Genomic DNA, 26,967 nt, shown 5'->3' with positions numbered 1-26,967 from the left:
TCATTAAGCCCCTGGGGTTCAAGTTATTTTCAGAACTTTTTCTTACCTCACCCATGGAGACATTGCTAAAACTGTTACTAAAACACCACCGCCAGCTCTCCACACTGGCAATGAACTGGGACTGACCAAGAGTGGTTGGGTTGGTGCTTTTTCCCCGCTTAATTGAGGTAAAGTTGATGAGGACACTTCAAAAAGTCCATGGACATAACACCATTAAAAAAATAAATAAAGTGTGGCAATACTGGGAGGGTAGAAGGAGGGTGGGTTGGAAAGGGGGAATCGATTACAAGGATCTACATGTGACCTCCTCCCTGGGGGATGGACAACAGAAAAGGGGGTGAAGGGAGACGTTGGACAGTGTAAGATATGACAAAATAATAATTTCTAAATTATCAAGGGCTCATGAGGGAGTGGGGTGCGGGGAGGGAGGGGAAAAATGAGAATCTGATGCCAGGGGCTTAAGTGGAGAGCAAATGTTTTGAGAATGATGAGGGCAACAAATGTACAAATGTGCTTTACACAATTGATGTGTGTATGGATTGTGATAAGAGTTGTATGAGCCCCTAATAAAACGATTAAAATAAATAAATAAAAATAAATACAGTAATGGCAAACCAACTCTGGTTGGTTCCATCATGTCCCTGTTTTTATTTTTAAATTATAGGTATATGCTGCTATGTATAGCCTGTCCATCTAGCAATGTAAAACACTGACATTAAAAGACAAACGTGATAAAAAGTACAGAGGAAAATTGGATTATTTTTCAATTCTACTTTCCACAAACTTTTTGAGGTGTCCTTACGGAAAACAAAAGTTACCGTTTTAAGTACACGTACAACAGATAAGGTACATGCAATATTACAACTGCAAAATTGTATGAGCATTATCTTGTCTATATCCCAAGTTTTCCATCACCTCGAACACAAAGCTGTTTCCATTAAGCAGTCACTCTCCATTCCCTCCTGCCAGCCCCTGGTAACCACTAAGCTACTTTGGCCTCCATGTACTTGACAAGTCTAGTTTATATTTCATATAAAAGGAATCCTGATTTTTGTCCTTTTGTATGTGGTTTATTTCCCTTAGCATCATGTTTTCAAGGTTCCCCCCCACGCCGCATTATCTATTAGAATATAGTGCTCTCGATGGCTGAGTAATCTTTCCTTGTGTGTGTGTATATGCACCACATTCATTCATTCACTTTGCTCCCATGTTCCTGGCCGCAGGAAAAGTACTGGGATGAACTTCAGTGTGCCAAGTAAGTCTGTGAGGCAAGGGCCTTCCATTCTAATGAGGATACACCACCTAAGAGGGCAATTACTGGATCATACGCTATACCTTAGAAGCCCGGATGGTGTTGGAAGCTACTAACAGAAAGGTCGGCGGTTTGAGCCCACCAGTCTCCATGGGAGAAGGATATGGCAGTCTGCTTCCAGGAAGATGTCCAGCCTTGGACACCCCCTGGGGCAATGATACTGTATCCTAGAGGGCCACTGTGCATCAGAATCGACTCAACGGCAAGAGGGTGGGGCTTCTCTGTTATTTCGGGTATGGTAAATGGATGCTCAACTATTGTTTTCTTTTAATCGTTTTATTAGAGGCTCACACAAGTCTTATCACAATCCATACATACATCAATTGTGTAGAGCACATTTGTACATTCACTGCCCTCATCATTCTCAAAACATTTGCTCTCCACTTAAGCCCCTAGCGTCAGCTCCTCAATTTTTCTCCTCTCTCCCTGCTCCCTGCTAAATGTTCAACTTCTTGAGGAAATATCCCAAACTACTTTCCTCTTAACAAAGAGCATTTGAAGCAAGGGATCGGCAAGCTTCACCTCTGGCGAGCCTGGTGCTAAGCACTCGGGAGAAGGCTTGGCCATTTGCATTCGTTCACATCCTCCTTTGGCAATTCTGAGCCATCTAGAGCCAATGCTCTCCCACGGTCTTAGATGCTACCATCGGGACTGCCTATAAAGAGGGTCCTGCCTAAATTAGGCACCTGAACACAAAGCCACGCAACCATAATTTTAAAGATCTATTTCTCAACAAAAAGAAAGGAGCCATTACTTCCATCAATGGTAGCCCACGGCTTACCTCTCGCAGCCCTGCCCGCTCTGCAGGTTATAGAAGCCAGGCTCACAGGCACTGCAGTCCCGGCCTGTCACGTGAGGCAGGCATTCGCACTGCCCGGTCACGGGGTTACAGTCCCCCTGCTGCTGCACGGTGCCATAGGGGTTGCAGGCACAAGCTGGGGTGAGCGGGCGGAGACAGAAGGAGACACATCATTTGAGAGAAATACTGAACGCACACATAGATCTTCAGACTGGTGCTGCCTAGTACGGTAGCCACTAGCCAACTCGGGCTACTGAGGACTTGGACCGTGGCTCATCTGAATCGAGAGGTGCTACAAAGGCGCAGTACGCCGTGGATTTTGAAGACAGCGTTTTAAAAAGCAAGCTTCAGAAGTACATACACTCATGAGTTTTATAGTCTGAGTTGAGCAGCATCAATCTCTTCATAAGTAAAAGGCCCATGCTAGTTTGTGTTGACTCACGTCAACTACTACAGAATCAGCATTTTAGAAGAGAACTTGAGAGATCACCAATGGGAGCCTGCTTCTGTCTTTACGGATTAGTAGAGGAAGTGATAAATTGAATGTATTTGATGAAATAAAATACTCTATTAAAATTCATTTCACTCGTTTCCTTTTACTGAAAAGCTTTAAACTGTCGGAACCAATGAGACCACACAACGAATCCTCCAGAAACATGTACAACTGTGACCATGTCGGATTACCTTTACACTTCTCTGCCGGGTTGGGAGCCAGGGGATTTCCAAAGAACCCCTCTTTGCACCGGTCACAATAGAAGCCAGCAGTGTGGTAGACGCATTTCAGGCATTCTCCCGTCGAGCGATTGCAGTTCCCAACGGCATTGGGGTCGATGTTGTCATTACACTGGCACAGGCGACACAGCCTCACGGGACCGTTCCGACCCAGGGGGTCTCCAAAGTAGCCGTCGTCGCACAGTTCACACCTTTTACCTGCAGGGGAGGCAACTGGGGTGAGGAAAGGGCACGGCACTTCGGTCTAAGTCACCACTGGTCCTCTAGTCCAACCAGCGCTGTGAGCAGCATGGGCAGCGCTCACGGCTTGGTGCCAGGAGGACACCTGCACATGTCTCTGACCTCTGCCTCTCCAAGCCGCCACTCTCAAAAAAGCCCACACTTACGGCGTGTCCAGAGCTGCGTCTGCTTAGAGGCCCTGTGGGGCAGAGTCGCACTCCCCTGGGGGGCTCCTGAGCGGCTATCACGTTGGCACATCTTTCTCCCACGGAGTAAGGGAGGGGTTCACACTGCTGACCTTTCAGTGAGCAGCTGAGTGTTTCACCATCGCACCACCAGGGCTTACTACCCACCTACGTCACTTAGTCACTTCTGAGGATCAACCGAAATAACGTATAAAAGGGTACTGGCAGTGGGTCAACCCCAAGGCTTATTAAGGTCTGCAGCCTTGAGACCAGCCTCATTCATCTACAACGCATTGTCTTTGGTGACCATGCTGAAAATGATGACGTGCCACCATTGATAGATACCTGGGGGACTTTTCCATAGGACACGGTGAGTGGGTTCAAAAAGGCATGGGCTAGCTCCTGGTGGGCAGCGTCGACTATTACAGAATCAAGAGAATGTCAGGACCCCAATGCAAGCCTGCTTCTAGCAGAGCTAAGGGGAGAGGGCAGGGACGCGCCCACAGCCCAATCCGCTGACAGAGCAAAGGAGCAGCACGGAGTCAACGGACTTGAATGTGAAGGCAAAATTCTCAATACTGATTGGTGAGGGCATATGTTCCCAAACTGATTTTGGCCTATTACTCCCTTGGGGGGAGGGGGCAGTAATCTCAGCACCCCCTCCCCCGACAATGAAAGTTTTATACGACAGCTCAGGATACAGACCCAGGATAAAGCAGAGGTAAGGAACAGAGGGAGGAAGTAGGATGGGTGATGTTATATGGGGGTATGACAACGGATGAGATGAAAGAGAATGCACGTGAACAGTTGAATTAAAAACTGATGATCCACTCTGTGAACCTTCACCCGGTTCCCAATGAAAAGTGAAGACCAACAAAGAGAACCACTGTTCCCGGGCCCTTTAATGGGAGCGAACACTGGAAGCTGGCGATGGGAGCCGACGTACCCGTGGTGCCTGTAGGACAGTTGGTGCACACCACCTCCTTTGTCTTGGGGACGACAGCACAACTTGAGCCCCCGGGGCAGGGGCAGGGCTGGCAATCAGAGGCGGTGCCCACCGTGGAATCTCCATAGTACCCATCGCTACACTTTTCGCACTGGGGGCCGGCAGTGTGGTCTTGGCAGTTACAAATGCCTATTTGGAGGGCAGGGGGGGAGAACAGGGAGGAACACGAGTAAGTACGGCAATTGCCACCCCTTCCCATCTGCTGAAGGGCATCGAGACCCAGCAGCTGCCGCACACCATCGCCTCACCTGACTCGGGGTCGCAGGTCTCGCTGTGTCCGTTGCAGGTGCAGAGCACACAGGGACTGTAGGGCCCAAGGCTCGGCGTTTCTCGTCTGAAGCCTGGGAGGCACAGTTCACAGAACTGACCTCCATAACCCACAGGGCAGGTGCAGGACTCCACCCATGTGGCAGGGACCCCCGGCCCAGGACGGGCGCTCGGCATGGTGACGTCATCCAAGTAGCCGGCACCTGTGTAGGGTGTGGAAAAGAGAGGGGCCGACATGACTTCTGTTTTCCACAAAGTCACTGCAAGTCCGGGAAGCTCCAGGGGAAATCAGATCCAAAACAGCCGGGAAAAGCGGCCAGTAATTTCACTCGCCCTTTGAAAAAGCAAGTGAGGAAGCGGGTGGTACCAGGCGCCAAGTATCCGAAGGGGGCGCGCAGCACAATCAGTGTTTCTTCAGCACACACATCCACACAGCGGGATGAGCAGCCTCTGCAGGGCTGCCAATCACCAGTGACAGTGAAAGGTACCGGACACGCGGTTTGAGCAAGGAGAGATATAGTGAGAGACAGCAGGGGTGGGGGGAGGGGGGGCGGGAGCTTCAGCCTACAGCCATTGAACAGTGATGGTGTTCTTTTGCCATGAAATCGGATACTGAGGTCAAGGGTATGAGAGTAGGGAGGGCACCTGGCACACCTTTATAGCATCATGATTTAAGTCAACCGTTCCACTCCAGTCTCCTGCAGTTTTAAGGTTAAAGTGTATTTCCGCATGTTATGAAATAGCACTTGTTTATATAACTCATTAGGAAATTTAATTACATAAACCTAAGGCTGAGGGTCAGCTCCTCTGTTCTTGCCTTACACTTAGTTGACTTTGGATGGTTTGTGCTTTTCTGTCCAGTACAATCATGAAAGATGCCTCCATGTCCTGGGAAACAGTCTTAAGTTTCCCATGCTAAAAATACTCATTTTAATTTGGTTTCTACTCTCAAATTATAGTCCATATCTTTTCCTTTGCTTACAAGCAGGAGGAAAAAGCCTTTGTTTCCTCTACCTTTAAATTATTTCTCAAAGTACCACAATCTAATTTGTGTTTCTAACATTAAAGCAAAAACAACTATCACTAATCACTCCTTAATTACCCAATTCAAAGTCAAGTAGTAATGATGTTTCTAAACCGGCTGTTTCACTTCCTTTAAATTAATTTTTCTCTCAAGTCTCAGGGCGTGGCTCTTCAATAGCTACATTTCCAGGATGCGATTTCTTTTCTTTTCTCTTACTGGTCACACACCCAAGGATCAAAATGACTGTCCTTACAGCAACAAGCTTGATTCCAGGTCTGCAGTCCTAACTGGTTGCCAGACTCCACAGCCACATTTCCAACGACTTACAAGACATTTTCATCCAGCTATTCACACGGGCATCGAAACCCACTCCAGCCGATGAGACCACCCATCTGACTCGCCCCCACCCCCTCCCCCCGCCAGTCACTGTACCTTTCTAAAGAAAAAGATGCCACTTTCAAAATTATTGTGCGGGAAAAGACAAAGAAACCCGAAAAGCCTAATTAAAATAGCCTGTTCAACTAAAATTATAACAAGTCTCCAATCAATAATTTATAATTTGTCATAATTTAGCCAGCAGCTGATAGGGCTTTAAGAAATTCATTGCTAGGAAACAAGAAATGAATGTGAAGCAAGTTGAACCAGAATTATTCCTGAGGCTTTTTAGAAGACTCAATGGAGGTGCCGTGTAACCTCAGCAGGCGTATTAAGTATTAAAAAAAAAAAACCAAACTATTTTCTTGGCATAACACAGTTCACCAAGACCATGTTCTACATCACATTTCAGTGACTACTGACCGGGGTCTTGAAAGCTCGTGAACAGCCCCCTAAGGTACTGATTCTGACCACCACCACCCCCTCCCCTTGCCTCCCAGTCTGGAAGAAAGATGACTGATGAAAATGGAAAGACGTGTGGAAACAGTCCACAGCCTGCATGGACTGTCAAACACCAGTCTCCATCACCATGAGACTAGAAGAGCGAAATGCACGTGGCGACCACTCCCTACTGCTCCGAACGAGATCCCCTGAGCAGGTCCTGGATAGAGGGGGAGGAAAAGGGGGCGCAAGACTCACAGTCAGCAGAGACCAGGTTTACTGGTTTGATAGAGATAGGCGGGCTCCCCAAAGCCCAAGGCTTTCTGCTACCTTTTAGGTCTGAAACTGAACTCACCTAGATCAAGAATAATCAATAATTATTCATGATCAGGGGTCGAGTTCACCAGGCTCAGAAAGGAGGGACGGAAACAAGAGACCCAGGGAGGAAGTGGGCTAAGTGGTGGCCCATGGAGGGGATGACAATGAGAGAGTGGAAACAAGATGCTCTGAATTGTGGGACGTGGAACTGATGACCTACTCTGTCAACCAGTGGTTCTTAACCTGTGGGTCGCGACTCCTTTGGGGGTCGAATGACCCTTTCACGGGGGTCACCGATTCATAACAGGAGCAAAATTACAGTGATGAAGTAGCAACGAAAATCATTTTATGGTTTGGGGGGGTTACCATAACATGAGGAACTGTATTAAAGGGTCGCGGCATTAGGAAGGTTGAGAACCACTGCTGTAAACCTTTATCTAATTTACACAAAAAGTTCCCAAAATGTAATTCACTGAACTTAGCAACATTTCTCCAGGTATTAGGGTCCCCCCCCCCAACAGCATTAATTTTACACATAATCACTTGCACCTCTTCTCAAGGAGGGTGCCTCAGAACGGATGTAGAGATCAAATGTTAGCCAGCCTTCCACCTAGAGACCTTCTTCTGTAATCCTCCCGAACGATTTCACAACTTACTTCTCTCACTGTATGTCCCACGGATCTTGATAGAGGTCAAGTTGTTGAGGAGTTTCTGAAATTCAAAAGGAGTAAGAGTAGGTCTCCAAGGGTAATCTGTGGCTTCGTGGAGCCTGGAAGGAAAGAAGAGGCCACGTTAACCTCGGAAAGGGTCTTTGGGGGTGCTGAGCCAGCCTCCCTCACTCACGTCTGCTACCAACAGTGCAATGCTCTCAGCATCTAACCATGTCAGGAAGGAGTCTGGGGGGTCTGATGATGCAATTTGAAAAGGTAAAGTAACCAAGGCAGGCTGCCTTTCACCGAATCGCCTGGATAAGCCATGACTTCTTTAACATGTACCTCTGGGCCAGATAGGCTTGGACAGAGACAGCACCTTCACAGTATTGGACGAGTCAGATTTTAGGAAGGAAGCCTCTTACCTGAAGACGTACTTCCCAGTGGTCTCACTCGGGTAGGCGTTGCCCTGCGCAATCAGGGGCACAGACACGCGGAGGCCGGCCCCCTCGAGCACCAGGTCTTCTGCGGAGAGGCGAGTGTCGCGCCTGTCCACACGGAAGGAGAAGGAGAGGTTCTGGCCGTAACTCAGCATCTGCTTGCCCAAGAACTTTGCTGGAATACAGACACAGCGGTGTGCAAGAAGGTGAGAGTGGGCTTTTAGAACCAAACCAAACCATATAAAAAATCACATCAAGCCGGGCTACCATGTAGCCTTACTTACCAGGAGCAATGAAGTACCGAGGAAAGTAGCTATCAGAGATGACGGAAATATCTCCCCTCTCCAAGGACCACTCAAGCGATGCTTCGGAGCCGTCCCTCTGCTCCACACGCCAGCCATCCTCATCTAGAAGCACAGAAGGAAAACACGGGTGCTGCCACACTGCCAGCAGCCTGACTTCAGCTCCTCCACAGCCACCCCAGTGTCGAGGGTGATACCTTGTCTACAGAAGTTCACCAATGAACCTTTGGCTAAATGGAGCCTACAAGTACGCCTTCAAGTTACATTTTGCATCACATCTTACTCACTAGGATAAATCCTGCTTGTTTCCATTCAGTGAAAAGGCCAAACCAGGAAAATCAGAAGCAATGAATAATATTAAGCATGGTCATCCTCATCATCATTACAAAAAAAAAAACCCTCAAAGAGTTACTTAAAAAGTTCTTTGTCGTTTTTGTTTTTTAACGTTTCAAACTGAATCCCATAGTTCTCGGTTGAAAACCCCAAGTCTGATTACCAAGCTGAAAGGTGGAAGTGATCGTGTGAGCACTGTAGCCCACGGCACTGGTGCACACAGAAGAATGCCCGAAGCAGAAGCAGGGTGTGCAACCCTTCGGGTTAGCGGGTTCCAGGTTGAAAAATCCAGGTTTGCATCTGCAAGAGACGGAGATGTGGCCCATTCGTGTTGCTATTTTCACTCAAAACTAACAACAAAGAAAACACACTGGCGCTAGAGAAAGCGCGAGCTACCTCTCACAGTTGAAGCCTTCCACATTGTCTTTGCAGACACATCTTCCAGTTTCGACGTTGCATTCACCTCTGCTGCCAGAAGGGTCACAAGAGCACGGCCTGTGGATGGACAACGGGGTGAGGGCAGGAGAAACAGGATAGGACAAAACAGTGGGGAAACAGGAGGGAGGAAATAAAATGCACTCCTAAGTCAACCTTCAATTTTACATACTAGATTTTTTTAAAAGGATCCACAACAAAATGAATCCCAAACTCATTTTTAGAAAAGCTCTCTGTAGAAACTACACCCCCCGCCCAGCGGCTCATCATGACAGCTAGGAGCCTTGAATTTTTGCGGACACGCCTGAGGGAGAAACATTCACCCCGATGCAGGTAAGTTATCAGACCAGGCATTTTGAGCTGATCGCCTTCAGATTCTGTGCCCTCCTGTGGTTGTGGAGCACCCTACCTGCATCCTGCCTCGGTGAGAGAATGGAACCCGGGCTGGCACCGGTCACACTTGTCCCCCATCACCCCTGGCTTACAGCTGCACCTTCCATGGCCGTCACACTGAGTGCTGAGAGAGCCTGAAATGGGAAGATGCTGTTACGATGAGTGTCACTGTCAACCGCAAGTGGAACCGGAGAGGCAGGAAAGCAACGTGTCAAAAGAAGAACAAAAACCCAGTGGCAACTCCAAACGATGCCTGAAAACCAATACGCAGTTCCTCAGGTAGGAAATCTGGCAGCGAGATTTTATGCCAACTTGCATCTTGTGAGAGTGCAGGGGTGGAGTCCAGTCAATCACAGCCTGGTGGCAATGAGAATGCCTCTCCCTCGCTCTGCCCCTTCACCTTCTTCCACACTGAAACTCTGCGTCTGCCTCCAGAGGTAGTTGCCAACCCACTGACCTTGGAACCAGGTAACTCCCCCGATTCACCTTTCTGGCTTCACTGGCCTTCGGTTAGGTGAGCCTGAACAGGGCTGAGTGGCATCCGGTCCATGGGCTTGAGCTGAACTGGGGAGGGGTGCCTCCCTGATAGAAAGGTCTTTCTGATATGCGCATAAGGGTCTCTACTTAGCTTCTCTAGACAACCCAGCTGGAGGTCAAACACCAAGTGCTCAGTCAGGACTCTCCAAAAACCACCCACTGAAGTCAGGGCATTTACGTTCCAAACACATACCCAAGACTGACTGCCTGACTGACTGACTGACACATGTTGAACAATCAGGACGCATCACCCTACTGGGAGGGGCTGCTGAGTGGATTCCGACGTCTATGGACAAGTGATGGAGCGGAATTGCTCCACCAGGTTTTCTCGGTTGTCATCTTCATGGAAGCAGACTGCCAGGTCTTCCCCCCACAAAGGCACTGGGTGGGTTTGAACTGCCAGTCTAGTTTATCAGTCAGCCACTTAACTCCCGGGTGCCATCAGGGCACTTTATAAATCACCCAGTGCCCGGTGACAAGCTGCAGAGCGGCCCTGTGTCTGCTGGCAAGGCACAGGCTCCTTAGGGCCCACATCTAGAATTTTAAAATCGGCCAACTCCTGCAACAGTAGAACGGACGGGGTGCACACCAGTGCCCTGGGAACAACCAGCCCTCTCAGGAGATTAGACTCAACAAAATCATTACCGAGGAGACATTCCCTAAGCAGCTGGCCTCGGGCAGGCAAAGTTCAAATGGTCTCGCTGATCCCACTGCTAATTATTTACAAAATTAGACGTTCGGGCCCACCCCACACTTACATATCCACACTCCAGAAAATCAAATTAAAGTTCAAATTGGTTGACGAGTCGAGGTGGGGCTACAGATAGACCTTGAATCACTGACACATTAAAATAATGTACACACTGCCATATCCTTACCTGTGCAACTATGTTTCTAAGGTTACCCAGAAATCTGACTTGGTTTTTCCAACCCGCCCGGCGGAAGCTGGCCCGCTTCACTTACCGACGGGACTGCAGTGGCAAGGAGAGCAGGCCTCCTTGTTCCCCAGGCGGAAGAAATTCTCCCGGCACCTCTCACAGTTGGCGCCGTCCGTGTTGTCCCGGCAGTTGGTACAGTGGCCGCCGTGGCCCGTGGAACGGTACAGTTCAGGGTCAAAGTAGCATTCCTGGGAGCGGCCATTGCAGTTGCAGGCTGCCAGCCAAAAAAATACCCAGTCAGATGCCTGAGCTTTGAAGAATAGTGTCTCGGAAAATTCAAAGGAAAACAAACCATCGCTTCCCACATCTCCGTGACAGGAAGGTGGTGGTGGAGTAAGCATGGTCACTAACAGATCCTTCGTAACGAAGGCAGTAGTCAACAGAAGATGACACCACCAGGCCCCCTGATGAAAACAGCTCTCCGCACAGCACACAAAGAAGGCCGGTGCATCGTATGGAAGCCGCCTCCGGGTACTGGTCCACAGACAAGTGAAAGCGACGTCAAATTTCAATTTCCCCAAGTCTTTATCCTTCATTCTAACATCAGTTCCAAGGATAAGGTGCCACTTTCCAGGCAGACTGCAATCTGCCTTCACTTTGCAGGTCCCAGGGATCAAATAAACTAAGACACTAACGTTCAGGGTGCCAGGTGGTATGCAAATCCAGACTGGAGCAAGCTCAGACAAGTGAATTAAAATCCGCATTTTCAACACTACGGGAAACGAGGGTCTACCTCCAACCGGGGAGACATTCATTCCCACGGGGGGGTGAGGGGGCATGTGTTATGTAATCACCTTCCCTCCCAGCACAACCGTGGTTTAAGAGCCATCAGAGGGTCTTTATTTTTCCCATCAGACCACTTTCTCAGAACTCCCGAGTCGGCCCAAAGTACACACAGCATCTTGAGCACAAAACGAGTATCGCTTAGAAACTATCACGTTATATGGTTTTGTTAAATGTAGGGTCCCAGACAGAGCAGGAGGAGGTAAGTTTCTTGAAACTTGGTTGAATGCCTGTCTTTTATCTTTTGCTGTTTGTTCCTCTCTTGCTTTTGATGCCGTCCTTGCACGGTACAATGCAGGGAAACTGACGTGGACACTTGAGTCCCCTGGCACCCAAATGAGAGTTTTGTTAAAAACTTTTATAGTTCCCTTACTCATTAGCTATCTCTCTTCCTTCTGCCTTCCTAGTTTATCCCCCGTCAATGCAGTCAGGTCATCAGAATGGTCTGGGGTTCTCAGAAAACGGAGCAGGACAATTTTACAGGCCTACGATACTCCAACTCGCAGCTCAAGCAGATACTATGGCTCCCTCCTCCTCAGGTACTAAAAGGATAGTCAGTGACAGGCTTTTAGGGTTCCTTCCTCCTGAGAGGTTTTCCTCCATCAGTTAGGATAAAACAAGCCATTCGATGCAAAAACAAATCTCCTTTCTCTCTGTGAGTGGATTCTGACTCACTGCAAACCCACCCGGCAGACAGTGACCTCACAGCGGTACCCAGGCCATCACCTCTACAGAAACAGACAGCATGTTGCTCCCAGGAAGGGTCTGCTCAGTTCAAGCCACCGAAGACCAACCTTTTGGCTAGTAGTCAGTCCCTTGGCCAACGTGCGACCAGAACCCCTTAAGCCAAGCCACTCTGAAGGGATGAGTTTCTCTTTCATGACAACTTCTAGAAACACTAACATCTAGTCCATCCCCCATCCTCCCCGCCACGCCTCCTTTTCCACAGGCCACCAACCCTATGTGGGTGGAGTGGGAAAATTCTCCCCGGCATTCCTTAATGTGATAAAGGGGAAAAAATAACTTTGAGAGATAATGTTTCTAATGACAGTCTGCGTCTGAAACTATCGTCATGTCTGACAGCATGTTAATCAACGGCCTTGGCAGCTTGAGTAAGGGCACGCTGATAGGAAGACAGCATTGTAAGGGACATGACCAGCAGCCGTGAGGGCAGGCCACACTGGCCTGGCACCTCGATGGAAGCAGAGCTCTGCACGCAGAAGATGCTGGCTCCACTGTGGCGTGCGTGTTCATGACAGAAGCCCAAGCCGCGCTATTTACAGCAACTGCCTCCAGCTGTGACTTCCCCTGGCCGTGTGTGGGGGGCTTACTGCCTGCGAGAATCTCTCAAATGATAGCAGCAGCACCCAGGCACCCTTCCAAGGACGCAGCCCGACCTCCTTCCACCCCTGGAAGCTCTCCAGAGAACCAGGAGCCCGGGGAGGCACTCACGCAGGCATTCGCTGGCGCTCTCGGCAGTCGCTCTCCTCCACGGGCGGTCGTTGAAGAAGGGAAGGCACTTCTCACAGTCGACTCCGTGGGTGTTGTGTTTGCAATGGCACACCAGCTTGCCCAGCTCATTCTTCCCACACTCGCTCGCATGGCCGTTGCACTTACACCTGGGGAGAGAGGAGATCACTCCCGAGGACTGGAACTGCTGCTGCGAAGGCCCAGCAATGGATGCCCAAATCTCTGGACACAGAACTAAAAGCTAACCCAAGAATGCTGCCGAGGTTCACCTTTCCAAAGTGTGAAATGAACAAGGTTTAGTCATGGCTATTTGAGTTGGACGTAGAAGATTAAAACAAAACAAAAAAAAAAACTACCCCTACCTTCCAAAGGAGCTTTCCTTACCAGGCTATGTAGCCAAGATACAAGAGGGGAGTCCCTAAAAAGTTCTGAGGATGGCTGTAGGGTCCCTTCTGTTTCAACGGGCACCCGGAATAAGAACCTGGCTGCCTGGCAACCCTGCCTTGTCACTTACCCATGGAACTTCACTGGTCTGGGCCTACCTGTCACACAGTGATGGTGACACTGCGAATTCTGTAGAAATATTGAAAGGCCCTAGGAGTTCTTTCTTCTATGTACCCAGGATAAAGTGCAGGCACATACGAAGTTGGTAGATATGCCTGCAGTCATCTTCCACAATGATTTTTAATCAGTGAACTTTAAAACCCAATCTGCAGAACAGATTAGATTCCCGTCGTCCTATGGCTCTCTGGTAGTCGGAAAGCTATTCCCGCAGGTGGAAGGCGCTAGCAGTCCTTAAAGGGTTCCCTAGCTATGATGGTACAATCGTGACCAAGCAGGCATGCAAACAGCACAAGAACTACGTGCACTGGGGCTTAGCAACATTCCCTGCGTCTGTTTCCTTGACGGCAGCCACCAGTTCCACTACGTCAGCATTCTTGCCGCCATTTCTAACACACGTTCAGGATGGCAGGAGGAGGACCAGACTTGGACCTTCACCTCTGAGCTTTCCCTCAAGCGCCTATCCTTGTCTTTCCCACAGACCTTGCTGTTCCCATCAGCTAAATGCTACCTATCTAAAACTACTCACTGCATCTCTCCCCAAATTCGTTAATTTAATTTACTCTGTTAATTTACTTCATTAACGAATCCACCATTCTTCTGGTCATCATCTTATCTTAAACACAAGTCCTGATCATTCTTCCTGCACAAAATACCTCTACTCTACTGTCCCTCGCCCGGGCGTCAAAGCGTTCGTGGTCTGATGCTCAGATTAGACCTTGGGACACAAGGACAGGAAGGCTTCCGAAAGCTGGTGGGGAAATGGGATGAAAAGACCATGGGATTTTCCCAGCTTTCTGAAGCTCCCTTGTGTTATCTCCTCTCCACTGTTGACCACGTCCACTCTGCCCTCCGTCATCTTAGCACACTGGTTGGGGTTATCAAGAGAATTTAAGAATCTGAGGCCATGGGGCAGTTGCCAGCCCTGCTCTCCTCCACCACAGCTGTGTGAAATAGGAGGCATTTTTCACAGCCTACTCCACAGGGATGGTTCCAGTTATCCAACAGCTTGCCAAACTCGCTCTTCCCACGCTCTCATGTCCACCACATTCTACCCACTCCCAAGGCCTTGCCCGAGCTCTCCTGAATCATAGTTCACTCGCTTTCACGGCACCCCATCCCACATGGAGGCCCACAGCATACAAATATAATTGTTTGCTCTTGAGAACTGGCTGCCCAATACAATAAAGATAAAGTCCACAGTTCTCGCCTACTGTCTTCAGGCTCTGGTCCCTAAACTACTGCCTTGGGTCTCTGGTCCCTAAACTACCTAAAAGATTTTTCTTAAGGCAGGTGGATGAGATGTCCACCCTGCCCCAAACCTAGATGCCATCCCTCCTAAACAAGTCCTGCCCATTCTTCAAAACCTAGCCCAGAATCCGCCTGCTTCTCGAGGTGATTCTACATCATTCTCTGAACTATAGCATCTGTTTCATTGCTGCTTGATCTTATTTTAAAACACATGCACTGCACTGGTGTTTGAATTTTCACCTATTTGTACATCATCTGCATGATTCATTTGGGAAAATCGTCCATCTTCTAAAGTTGGGTCAGTGCACGAATAGTGCAGTTAACATACTCAGCTTCACCAAGGTTGAAAGTTCAAATCCACCTGGGGCACCTTGGAAGAAAGGCATGGGCTTCAACTTCTGAGAAACGAGGCCCTGAAAACCCCATGGAGCCCAATTCTGACACACTCGGGGTGGCGAGCCATCAGTCACAATCCTTCAGTGGCAGTGGTGAGAAGGTCAGAGCCTTCTTCGTATGGCAGTCTTACACTTCCCCTGGTGGCCTCACCGAGCCTATCTCAGTACTTGCACTTAAATGGCCACTAAATTCAGTGAGTCTGCTGATTTGATACAAAGGATGGAAAACCCAATCGCAGGATAATGAGCAGTCTGACAAGAAAAAGATCCCCGAGCTGCTGCCTCTTGCGGATACGCAATATTCCACCCAAGATGTGTGTGCGCCATCCCCCCACCCTCCACGCCGGTACAGACAATGTCCAACAATATTAATTATACTGGCTATAAATAAATTGCCATATTCATTTGACTATAAATCAAAGCTCCAGTTAGCCGCTTGCAAGCTGATTTAACTGCTTACTCACCTGCCGCCCACAGCGAAATCGGAGATCGCATAGTAATAGGACTTGAGAACTTTGGGGTCATTGAACACTTCATCTCCAAACGTGTTGAGGCGGCTGAGCATGACTCTGATGTCAGTGGCGGTTACCCATTCCTGTCAGAGAAACAACAGATCCAGCCATAAACCAGAGGCACAGGGGGGCCTCAGGATGAACCTCAGAGGCGACGGAAATGTTCCGTACAGTTCACGGATCCGCCGTCTAACGCCCACTTCTAGCACGAAATCCACTGGGACACCTCCTCGCCTTCCTTCCTTCCCTAATGTTCCCCTCCTCCTGGATGGCTCCTTCTTGCTTTTGGTTGTGTTAAACAGTCCTGAGACACAAAAGCAATGCTAATAGCTTCACAAGGCACTTGAGAGGCTTAAGGGAAGATGTATCGTTAAACACCCATAGAGCATTAGACTCAATGCACCTGTCCCTCTGTCTGCCCTGTCTGCACACCCCACATCCAGTCAGACGCCAGGCTCAGTGCGCAGGGAGCTCCACACTTTCACCCACTACGCTGACTGTCTCCTCCCTGATTCTGTACCTGCCCTCAGACCCTGTCCGCTGCTGAGAACCGGAGCTGGGTCGGGTGTGATGCTACCCAAGTGCACAGGAACAGATCCGCACCTTGACTGTGAGGAACCGACCAGAGGAGCCAGTGCTTAGCTTGTTCCGTCCCCAGGGAGGCCTTCCCTGGCCAGCGCTCCCCAGTGCCTACTTCTCTCCCGCTTCCCTTGTTGAGGAGTTCCTGGGTGGCACGGATGCTTGGAGGTTCAAAAGCTCGCCCCGTGGCGCCTCAGAAGGAAGGCCTCCCATTCTAGTTCCAAAAGCTCACGCACCTGGAAAGCCCGACAGAGCGGCCCTAGGCTGACGCACCTGGCATGCCATGAGGTGGGATCTCCTTAACTGCAGTGGCACCTGGCTTTTCTTACTTATCTTTCTCATCCTTGTTTTTCTTATGAAAACAAGGGAAATGCCAGGATCTTCAAATCCCATTTTCCCCTGAGGTTTTGGAAGCCCTCTCCTATCTACCTGGTCTCAATTGTCTGCTTCTACCCACCTCACCGGCAGAATGTAAGAGCCATGTGGGCAGGCATTGCCACCTATCCCTCTCTGCTGCATCCTGTCGGGGCTTAAATAGCACCTTGTGGAGGCAACGCGTGCAGGAATGTGAAGGACGAACCCGATGGTTTACACATGTGGTCGACTCTTCTAGTAACCACCCTGTTCATTATGCCTGACAGTGCACAGCCTAGGTCCTCCTCTTCCTGGCAGAGGTTGGGCCTGGTCATGTGGCTTGCTTTAGTCAAAGGGACACTGTCACGGCACACGCAGGCTAGGTTCATGCATGTGCAGTGGGACTGGCCCTCCAGGGGAAGTCGTCCCACATGGGAAGCCTGGGACAGCCTCCTCCAGGATGAGAGAGCGCACAGAGCACAGTACAGGACACACCCAGCTGAGCGCCCAGGCTGACACCGACTCACGCGAAGTAATACACAGTAAGTTCCAGGGGGGTGCGCGCACGGGGCAGGGAAGTCTTTACTGTGCTCATCCAGCCAAAGTCTCTCATGCCGCCTTTTCTTACGTGGGTCTGATAAGAAGGTGGACGAAGATACTGATAGGATTTGCCTGTGAGTGACTGTGAACGCGATTCCCTGGAGGGGCCTCCTGTCGTGGACAATGAGCCCTCTGAGAAGCAGAGGGAGGGCTCTCACTACCAGCAAGAGCCAGGAGTGGACCAAGTCCTCTGGACCTCAGATCCCTCCCCTGGGAAACTCCTGGATCCAGAAAGCAGCCGTAACAGCATAGGAGTGGAAGCAGACGCAGGAGCCAGAGCATGGAACAGAGTGGTGGGCTTCCTACCCCATGGGGCAAGAAAAGCTGAGTGTTCTGTGCAGGAGGGCTAGCTCATGGGGTGGGGGTGGGGGGCTTTGGGCACAAAGTTGGGAGAAGAGGGCTTGCGGACCCACGAACGTGGAGTTCAGTGCCTTTGGGCTGAGGCCCAGTGGAGTGGGGTGCTTCAGGCTCTTCCTTCAGGAATCTGGGCTTGCGGACCCACGGAGCTTGAGCAGAATGCCTTCAGGTTGAGGCTCCGGGCGGAATGGCATGTCCCTTTGGGCATTTATTTTCGAAGGTGAAAGAACTTTGTAACCTGTCCTAATAAAGCAGTCAACTCTCATCATTTCTCACTGGCATCACGACTTGTGAACTTGTAAATCCCTTTGACCATGAACTCTGTCTGTGAGGTCTATGTAACCATTGCAACGGATAGCAGACCCCAGAGAGGTATAACAGAAGACATCACAGCGGGGGTTATGAAGCAACGACTGTGCGTGCCCAAAGGTCCACTTCCACACCCAGTCTTCTGCTGATTACACAGCGGCCTCACGGGCAGGGTCTGACAAGCAAGAGCAGAGGCCCGAGCGTCTGTTTCCAGGAGGCCCCACATGCGTCTGGGCTGCATGGCTCTGATTAAGAACCACTGCCTCAAACCTTGCCAAACACCTGGTCTGCAGAAAAACAGCCTCTCCTCTCCGACACGTAGAGCACTCATAAAAGCTAATCTCTATGAAGCCCTCGCGTATAATTAGAAAGGAGAAGCGAGATGATTTCACCGTATCCAAACTTGGAACTCTAATAACAACACCCACTCACGGCCTCAATGTTAGGAATCTTTTACTCGGCTGTGATGTGCACAGCAAAACCTACCTCGGGGTCTAATGCTTCTTGTATCGTCTTCAAGCTTCCGAAGCTTCTCAGGCCCAAACCTAAGCAAGTTTTTCACCGAATGGCACCTTTAAAAAGAGCCATCTCTGGAGCTAGACTTGCTACGTTTTGAATCCAAACTCTGCCATTTAGACCTCTGTGATTTGGGGCAAGTTATCATTAGAATATCATAGCAAGGGCTATGATAAATGGTAATCATTAGTATAAATGATCCTACGATTAGTAATGCTCATGCCAGTGCAATCAGGGCGGGGGGGGGCGGGGTGTCACCTTTACCATCTCGAGGTTCAGACTTCTGGAAGGAGGAGCAGGGAGTAATTCGGAAAGAGGGACTTCAGTGTGTCAATTCTGACTACAAGTCACCTACACCTCTTAGGCAGGCGGAGCAGGGCCAGGGTTCTGCTATCCAGAACATATAAACAGTGATGTCACATGATGCTCCCAACTGCCCCAATCTGTGCAGACGCTCATGTCATGTTTGCCACATGTAAGTCTCATGAGTTCCTAGGGCAAAAAGAGCATCACATATCAGAACTCCACAGCTGGGGACACTTTTCAAGACAGATGGACAAGACCCGCAGTTAGCAAAGGTGCCAGGAAACCAAAACCAGAATTCTCTATCACCTTTTTCCCACCAACTCCACACAAGGCTCCTCTTCAGGGCAGTATGAGGCAGCCATTTGCTATAGGAAGAAGGGAGGCAGGGAAAGGTTTGCCAGTGGATCGCCCCTCCCCTAGCACTCAGTCTTCTGCTTCTTCATCCACCAGAAGCAGCGACTGCCTCTTCCAGTTATTGTGAGCACATCTTCACAAGAAATTTGCAAAGGTACACATCATCAACTTCCACGGGCCTGAGGTCACCTCCACCTTCTGGTGAATATAATGGAAGGGGAGTGGACCCACGAAGACATGTATTAGCATCTCTTGCCACTGTCCCAAACCATGCAATCCAATCCGAATCAAGAGTCCTTGAACAGAAGTTCCAGAAAGAAAGGAGAAGGTGCACAGACGAACAAGATCCAGAAAAACTGGGCACGGCCGCCTCAGAAATCACCCAGCCTTTCATACTGTGTATGTTTTACTTCAACGGATCCACACTGCTCCCAGTTAGATGTGAACTTCAGCCAAGTGACAGTGGCCAGCTCTGAGGTAAAGTGCCGAGTACGGCATGAGGCTCACCTGTCTTCTCATACTGAAATGGCCTGACACAAGAGACGTTGACAAGCATCTGGGCAGTACAGGAAGATCCCACACAATGGTAAAGAAGACAAGGATATGCGTACACAAGTCACGGGGGACGGCACCATCACTAGAAAGCAGGGAGACCTTGCCGTCGCAGTACTTAGGCACAGTCATAGGTACATTCTTTCCTTTCATAGGTACACACCATCCTGTCAGGGGATACAGGAACTTTCATGATTGGAAACAGTATCAGACAAACCCAATAAAGACTGCCTCACACAACAATGAGGGAAAATTAACAATCTTGTTTCAGTTGTCTCCCCTTCTGATACTATTCTCACGATCTTTCCCTCCTCCTTCTTTCCCTCACTCATTGAGCCCTGGTGACGTAGCGGGTTACGCGTTGGGCGGAAAACCTCAAGGTCATCAGTTCGAAACAACCAGCCACTCCACAGGAGAAACACGAGACTTTCAGCTCCCAGGAAGAGTTACAGGCCCCACCTGTGAGGGCCCTCTGCCTGCCCCTGCAGGCCTTAGCCCCTTCCCCTGAATCTGCCCCTCTCCCAAGCCGCAGACCAAATGGAAACACTAAGACTACCTTTTGCAACAAAAATAAAAAGAGAGTTGCAATCTCAGAAACCCACAGGGAATATCTACCATGCTGTATGGGGTCAAGTTGGAATGGACAGCTTTGATTTCACACACACACAAAGATACATATGTGTGTCTGTGTATATGTATATGAACATGTGTGTATACTTAAGTAAAAAAGTATATATATGTATATATATGTGTGTGTATATATACATGTACAAAAATTGGGTAGACTAGTTCACAAGACTCCTTGAACGGATCAGAAGCAAAATGTTTCCACCTCATACACAGAGACTGCATTTAAAATTGCTCAGTCTTTAATTTTTAAAAAGAAAAAGTCGTGTATCCACTTGCATCTTCTAGCACCTAAGGACCTAAGAACAAACATCAACTGAGCCATAGGGAGCAAACTGCTTCCCTTCCCTCATGGAGAGCAGGGGAAACTAAGGGAGCAGGGGAAACCCAGCGCTCGTTCCTCCCTGAACTTGGCACTCGGCTGCTGGCCCTTGTGAGGCGGGAGCGTCAAGTCCACCTGGGAAGGCAGGCCTGGCAGCCTCGCCCCAGGAGCACAGGCCTCCTGGGACACACACGGCGCTGGGGGTCAGAGCCCACTGAACACCACTGGTTTGGTTTGGGTGTGGGTGTTTCCTCCAGGAGTAGTTTCTTCGGCTACCCCTTACCTCAGCAGTGGGATCACAAGGCACCCAACCCTCCCACACTTTGTTGGCAGAAGTAACCGTCCAAAGTCCTACCTGCAGCACAGGGCTATTGTCAAAGTTGTAGGCGCTGGGTCTTCCTTCTAGGGTTGAAAAGGCCACGTTTCCCCCCGTGAGAGGAGAGATGTCACTGAATTCGTCGGTGCACAAGGCCTGCTGCTCATCCTCTCCCGTCCGGATGAAGCCACGGTTTGCCTTCAGGTAGGTGTTCTCGCAGGAGCCGCTGTAGTACTGGTAGGGGACCCAGGGCCCGTCTTCCCGTGTGCGCTTGTAAATGGCAAAGCTCTCCGGGCGGCTGGTGTAGAACTTGAGACGCACGTAGGTGATGTCAAACGCCTTTCCTGAGGGATAAGCATATCAAAGCCCCTAAGTCAAATGTACGAAGCAAAAGAAATCCCCACATCACCTGCTCGGTTCGTGATCTGGACAAAGAAAGCAGGTACAAGCGTCCTGTGTCTTTCACTGGGGCAGTGCCAGCCCAGAGACTGTGGTCCAGGGGCTCTTCTGAAACTGGCAACAGCACCTCTTCCCACAAAAATGGCCCGTGGCACAGCTGGATGCACACGCCGACTCACCAGAGCACCCCCTATGACATTCTTTTATCCTGAAAAATGGCTGCAGATCTTACTGCCCCACTGAAAGGAAATTGAAGCTGCGGAGAAAAGGCACATTTATTTTCACTGCTAGTGTTCTGATGGCTCACTTAACAGATATAACTAACAGACCAGATCAACAGGCTGATTAGGAAGGATGAACAAGGTGTCTGCCATGATTACTTTTGTAATCTGGTCTCTTAATAAAACAGTGACTGCTTTCAAGTGAGAAAGGGAAAACAGCCTTTCCACATGGGTCTCCTGTGCACTCTGCAGACGTCTGAGGTCGCATTCTTACTGGCTGTAACCTTAACTTCTGGGTGCGGGCAGACGTCGTTAGCACGATGCTTCTGCCTGTCCACCAGCTGAAGAAAGGAAGAAACCTGAGGAGGAGAAGAGTGGCTGGAAGACTGGGCGAGGAGCAGAACGGGAAGAGAGGACGGAAAAGTTCCTCTAGTGGCTGAACAAAGAGGTGGGAAACGAGGAAAAGGAGAAAGGAGGCTTAAGGAGGATTTGTCTACTTGGATACAAAAGAGAGAATCTGAGACGTATAAGAGGGGTGGGGGTACAGGACAGGGAGGAGCCAAGGGCTGGCATCCCACGGTCACTGGGTCAGACAGTTCCCTGGTCTCCAGGCTAGGCGAGCTGGGTTGTCAGCCAGGGAGTCTTCAGGTGAGGATAGGAGGCACTGTGCGGCTGTTTTTAATCTCCATTCATTCACAGATTGCGTCCATCTATTCTTTGCCGCGGGGAAGACTAGTGTGCTCAGTGAGTACTTTTGAGCGGGACTCTACTCAACCCTCCGGGGAACCTGGATGTATTAGACAGAAAGGGTCCTTGCGCTCCCAGAGCATACAGTCCTCGTCCCAGGTGGATCCACCCCACAGGAAGACCCATCCTAACCCCCCGCCCCTATAACACCCCGGAACACCTGTCTTCTGAGAAGTGCTGCCTGGAATCCCTTTCAAACAAACAATGGGGCCTGGGCTGACACAGTGGTTATGCTCAGCCCCTCCTCAAGTTCCTTGGCTAGAAAAGAAAACCCATCCAAGCTATGTGTCCAGGCAACAGTCTTCCATTTGTGATCCTTTATTTCTTTTCTGAGTTATGTTCAGCAAAATTTTATTTCTGTGTAATATTTTCTTTATATTTTGTGCTTTCACATTTAATTTTTCATTTTTATTGTTTTATTAGGGACTCATACAACTTTTTAAAAATAATTTTATAAGGGGCTCATACAGCTCTTATCACAATCCATACATACATCAATTGTGTAAAGCACAGCTGTACATTCATTGCCCTCATCATTCTCAAAACATTTGCTCTCCACTTAAGACCCTGTCATCAGGTCCTTATTTTTCCCCTCCCTCTCTGCTCCCCCCTCCCTCATGAACCCTTGATAATTTAGAAATTATTTAGTCATATCTTGCCCTGTCCGACGTCTCCCTTCACCCACTTTTCTGTTGTCTCTCCCCCAGGGAGGGGTCACATGTAGATCCTTGTAATGGGGTCCCTCTTTCCGACCCACCCTCCCTCCATCCTCCCAGTATCGCTGCTCACACCACTGGTCCTGAAGGTAATCATCCGCCCTGGATTCCCTGTGTTTCCAGTTGCTATCTGTACCAGTGTACATCCTCTGGTCTAGCCAGATTTGTAAGGTAGAATTGGGATCATGATAGTGGGGGAGGAGGAAGCATTTAGGAACTAGAGGGAATTTGTATGTTTCTTCACTGCTACATCGCATCCTGACTAGCTCATCTCCCCAGACCCTTTTGTAAGACCGCTTTATTTCTTAAGTCTCCCTCTCACATCTTAGAATAGAGGTGTGCATGACTGCCCCCTATATCCAAAACAGAATCCTTGAGTGGGGAAAATAATTAACATGCTCAGGACCAACTGAAAGGTTCAAGGTTCGAGTTAACCCAGAGGCATCTGGGGAGAAATGTCTGATGACCTGCTTCTGGACCACCACCCACTGGAATCCTGGCAGGGCCAGTTCTGCTCTGATGCACATGGGTCACACCTGTCAAAACTGATGCAATGGCCACAGTTTGTTTGAAATGTCAACCGCGCACACTCACACACACACACACAAAATCAAACACAAAGCCATGTGGTATAATTGCAATCCCACATGAAGATGTCTGCGACAACGGGAAATGCATATTATTTGGGGAGCGTGTATGAAGGTCACTAAGTCTAAATTTATGAGACCAAGAAAAGACTCCTAGAGGAAGTAGTGTCTAAACCCAAGATGAGAATAATGCAGAGGAACTAGCTAAGCAAATGGGGAGTGGTCGGGCAGGCAGATGAACGGCACGTCTGAAAGCTCAGAGGATGAAGCGGTGGGCGCTGCGTGAACCAGTCCCGAGGCGTGGCCAGACCTGAAGAAGCTGGACGTAAGGTCAAGAAGCAGCAGAGCCTGCCGGGCGTCAGGCACAAGCAGCAGAAACTGAGCACGCACAGGAGGGCCCACGCCAGGAAATACAGTCAGGGCTGACGTGTAGGAAGCTCTGTCTGGCCGATGTAGAGACTTGGTTGGCGAGGAAGCCGCCAAGGTAGGGAGATCAGTTTCAAAGACAGGGCAGTCATCCAGGAGAGAGGACAGTGAACTATGTAAGATAAAATAGGAAATGAATGGATTTGAGAGAGATTTAGAAGACAGATAGCACTCTAAGTTGACAGTTAATGTGCGGTGAGCCATTGACATAAGGCCTATTGGCATAGCCTCATGACCAAAGCTTCTTTTTCTTCTTCTGTGAGGTAGAAGAAATAAGAGTAACAGCCAGCTGTCTAGTTTAAGCAGCCAATGGAGAGTCCCGTTCACTGCTACAGAGGCGCACATGCAGACATGGAAGCAAGGGCAGGGGATGAGGCGTTCAATTTCGGATACACTAGTTCAGAGGGGGGTCACCCAAGAGGAATGTCGAGTAGGGAGCTGGTGGGAGTAGGCTGAAGACATGGGACAGGGAAAGATATGACAAAATAATAATTTATAAATTATCAAGGGTTCATGAGGGAGGGGGGAGTGAGGAGGGAGGGGAAAAATGAGGAGCTGATATCAAGGGCTCAGGGAGAAAGCAAATGTTTTGAGAATGATGAGGGCAACAAATGTACAAATGTGCTTGACACAAAGTATGTATGTATGGATTGTGATAAGAGTTATATGATTCCCCAATAAAATGATTCTTAAAATAATCAAACAGGAGTCCCTGGAGGTGCCAATGGTTAACCTGCTTACTTTCTAACCAAAAGGGCATCGGTTCAAAAACACCTAGACACCTCTGCGAAAAGGCTGGGCAAGCTACTTCCAAAAAATTAGCCACTGAAAATTCAATGGAACCCGCTTCTACTCTGACACTTACGGGGTCACTATGAGTCAGAGTCCGGTGAACAGCACCTGGTTAAAAAGAACAAAAAAAACACCTGTATTTTTAAGGTAAAGCAGTTACGCCAAACAACTAAGGGAAGTAAGTACAACCCTGGAATATATTTCCGCAAGAGTACAAGCAGAACATTTTCCACGGCATGCACATAAAGACGAACCGTGGAGGCGCACAGCCTCTGGAAAATATTTAGCTTCTGAATCTTCTGTCTCTTCCCTTCCCTTCCCTGCTGCCACATTCCTTCCATAAACAAAAAAGGGAGAGAGAAATTGAGAGAGAAAAGCTCGTGTGCAGATGTTTAGAATGAAAATCACAAAATTAACTAATACTTCCTGCACCAAACCTCACAGTTAGTTCCTGCTGGCTGAGGGAATGGGTGAGGGGAAGGGGCGGCCTGAACAATGAGAACCCAGCCTTTGTTCACTGGGGGTCAGGCCAAGGAATGCTGCCGAAGCCTCCTACATGGGGAAGTATTTCCAATCTCTCTGCGTCGGAGAAATCCTTCCTGTTTTAGAACTGGATCGGCTGGGGAACATGAATGCTTCTCTGTTGTGTGGGGCTCAGCAGAATTCCACCAGGCGCTTTCGAAACAAGCCCCTTACAGTGGAGTCCCGAATGACAATGGTGATACAGATTTCTAACAAAATTTCAAAATGCCCTTCCGTGCCCTGAGTGAGGAGAAGAGAAGTCGCTCATTCTCAAGTGTCAAGTCGGGAGTCATGGATTCACTATTGTTCTAGAGTCGGACCGGACTCCCCGAGCGAAGCCAGACTGGGTCTCCCGGAAAGAACACGTTCATGAAGTCGTAGCACATAAAGTCAATTAGAGACGGTGGATGTTTAGGATACGGGAGAGGATTCTCCAAACAGTTACCATAAACAGGAGTCACAGACAGCAACTATTTGAAAACGATTTCAATTCTGTTAGCATAACTCCTGGCTAGGGCGCAGGTTCCCAGGACAGCATGTACAGCTGCGCACCAGCTGTTATTTATTCCGCCTCAGCAGACAGAATGCACAAACACAGCTCAGCAATCACGATGACCCAGCGCCAAATGAGTGCTGAATGTGGGATCCCGGAGACAACACACATGGGTGATCTGAAAGTATCAACCCATACTGGGCCGACCTGGGCCCAAGGGGGTTGTCCCAACTGCTGGCACATTCTATCCTAATTGCCCCAGTGGTGTAGTTGGTTACCAGTTGGGCTGAAACCACTAGCCGTTCTATGGGAGAAAGGTGACGCTTCTATTCCTGTAGAGTTCCAGTCTCAGACACGCCTGGTGGCAATTCTACCCTGTCCTATAGGGTCGCGATGCATAGGAACGGACTCAGTGGCCGTGAGCATTGCCTGAGAAAGCAGGAGTCGCTGGGTGGTGCAGAGGGCCGGCTGGCACACCGAGAAGTGCCCCTGAAGGAAGTCTGACTACCTTATAGGACAGAACTGCCCCCTCAGAGTTTCAGAGGCAGTAACTCTTCTCGGGAGTAAAAAGTCCCATCTTTCTCCCCTGGAGCAGTTGGCGGTCTCAAACCTTCGCCCATGACGAATAGCCACTACACCATGTGGTTAACAGCCCATGACGAATAGCCACTACACCAACAGGGTTCCTATGAAGACAGCGCTGGCCAGGCTGGGCTATGCTCTTCATACAGGTCACCAGGAGTCAGAGACAACCACCGGCACTAACAACAATGACCAGTGGAGCGGCTAGTTTCTTTACTTAACCCTCATCTAAGAAATAGTTTTTGTTATTTTAATGTATCATCCCGTTCCATATTTTTATGTTTCAGTACTCCCTTTTCGTGACCACTTTCTTTGTCCATTGACTAAATGCCAAAGAGAACAGCAGTTCAAAACCACCAGCTGCTCCATGGGGAAAAGATGAGGCTTTCCATTCCCGTAAAGAGCTATAGCCTGGAAAACGCACAGGGGCAGGCCTACTCTGTCCTAGAGGGCTGCCATAGGTTGGCAGTTGAGTTTGGATTGAATTTCACAAAAGTAAGGAGAACACAAAAAAGTTTTGAAACTAGACTGGTGTGACTAGGGAGAAGACAGTCTTACACTCTGTTAGGGAAACTAGATGGCCTCTAAAGTATCAAACCTAAAGTTCAAGCC

The 26,967-nt window shown here is 49.2% G+C and overlaps 1 protein-coding gene across 1 annotated transcript in view; it reads right to left on the bottom strand.

The window, feature by feature from the left end:
* The window catches only part of LAMC1 (laminin subunit gamma 1), a 139,289-nt gene that overhangs the window by 26,322 nt on the left and 86,000 nt on the right, over window positions 1-26,967 (bottom strand). Inside the window, exons 2-15 of the mRNA XM_075528191.1 lie at window positions 20,910-21,214; window positions 15,631-15,761; window positions 12,942-13,108; window positions 10,732-10,920; window positions 9,248-9,365; window positions 8,800-8,898; window positions 8,567-8,703; window positions 8,053-8,175; window positions 7,754-7,943; window positions 7,335-7,447; window positions 4,502-4,723; window positions 4,194-4,382; window positions 2,796-3,041; window positions 2,094-2,247 (exon numbers count right to left, since the gene is read on the bottom strand). Of these exons, the coding sequence (XP_075384306.1) occupies window positions 2,094-2,247; window positions 2,796-3,041; window positions 4,194-4,382; window positions 4,502-4,723; window positions 7,335-7,447; window positions 7,754-7,943; window positions 8,053-8,175; window positions 8,567-8,703; window positions 8,800-8,898; window positions 9,248-9,365; window positions 10,732-10,920; window positions 12,942-13,108; window positions 15,631-15,761; window positions 20,910-21,214 (2,383 nt within the window). The remainder of the gene's footprint in view (window positions 1-2,093; window positions 2,248-2,795; window positions 3,042-4,193; window positions 4,383-4,501; window positions 4,724-7,334; window positions 7,448-7,753; window positions 7,944-8,052; window positions 8,176-8,566; window positions 8,704-8,799; window positions 8,899-9,247; window positions 9,366-10,731; window positions 10,921-12,941; window positions 13,109-15,630; window positions 15,762-20,909; window positions 21,215-26,967) is intronic.

This window comes from Tenrec ecaudatus, chromosome 1 (genome assembly GCF_050624435.1).
Source record: "Tenrec ecaudatus isolate mTenEca1 chromosome 1, mTenEca1.hap1, whole genome shotgun sequence".
Taxonomy (NCBI): Eukaryota; Metazoa; Chordata; class Mammalia; order Afrosoricida; family Tenrecidae; genus Tenrec; species Tenrec ecaudatus.
This window is presented reverse-complemented; position numbering and strand designations above follow the sequence as displayed.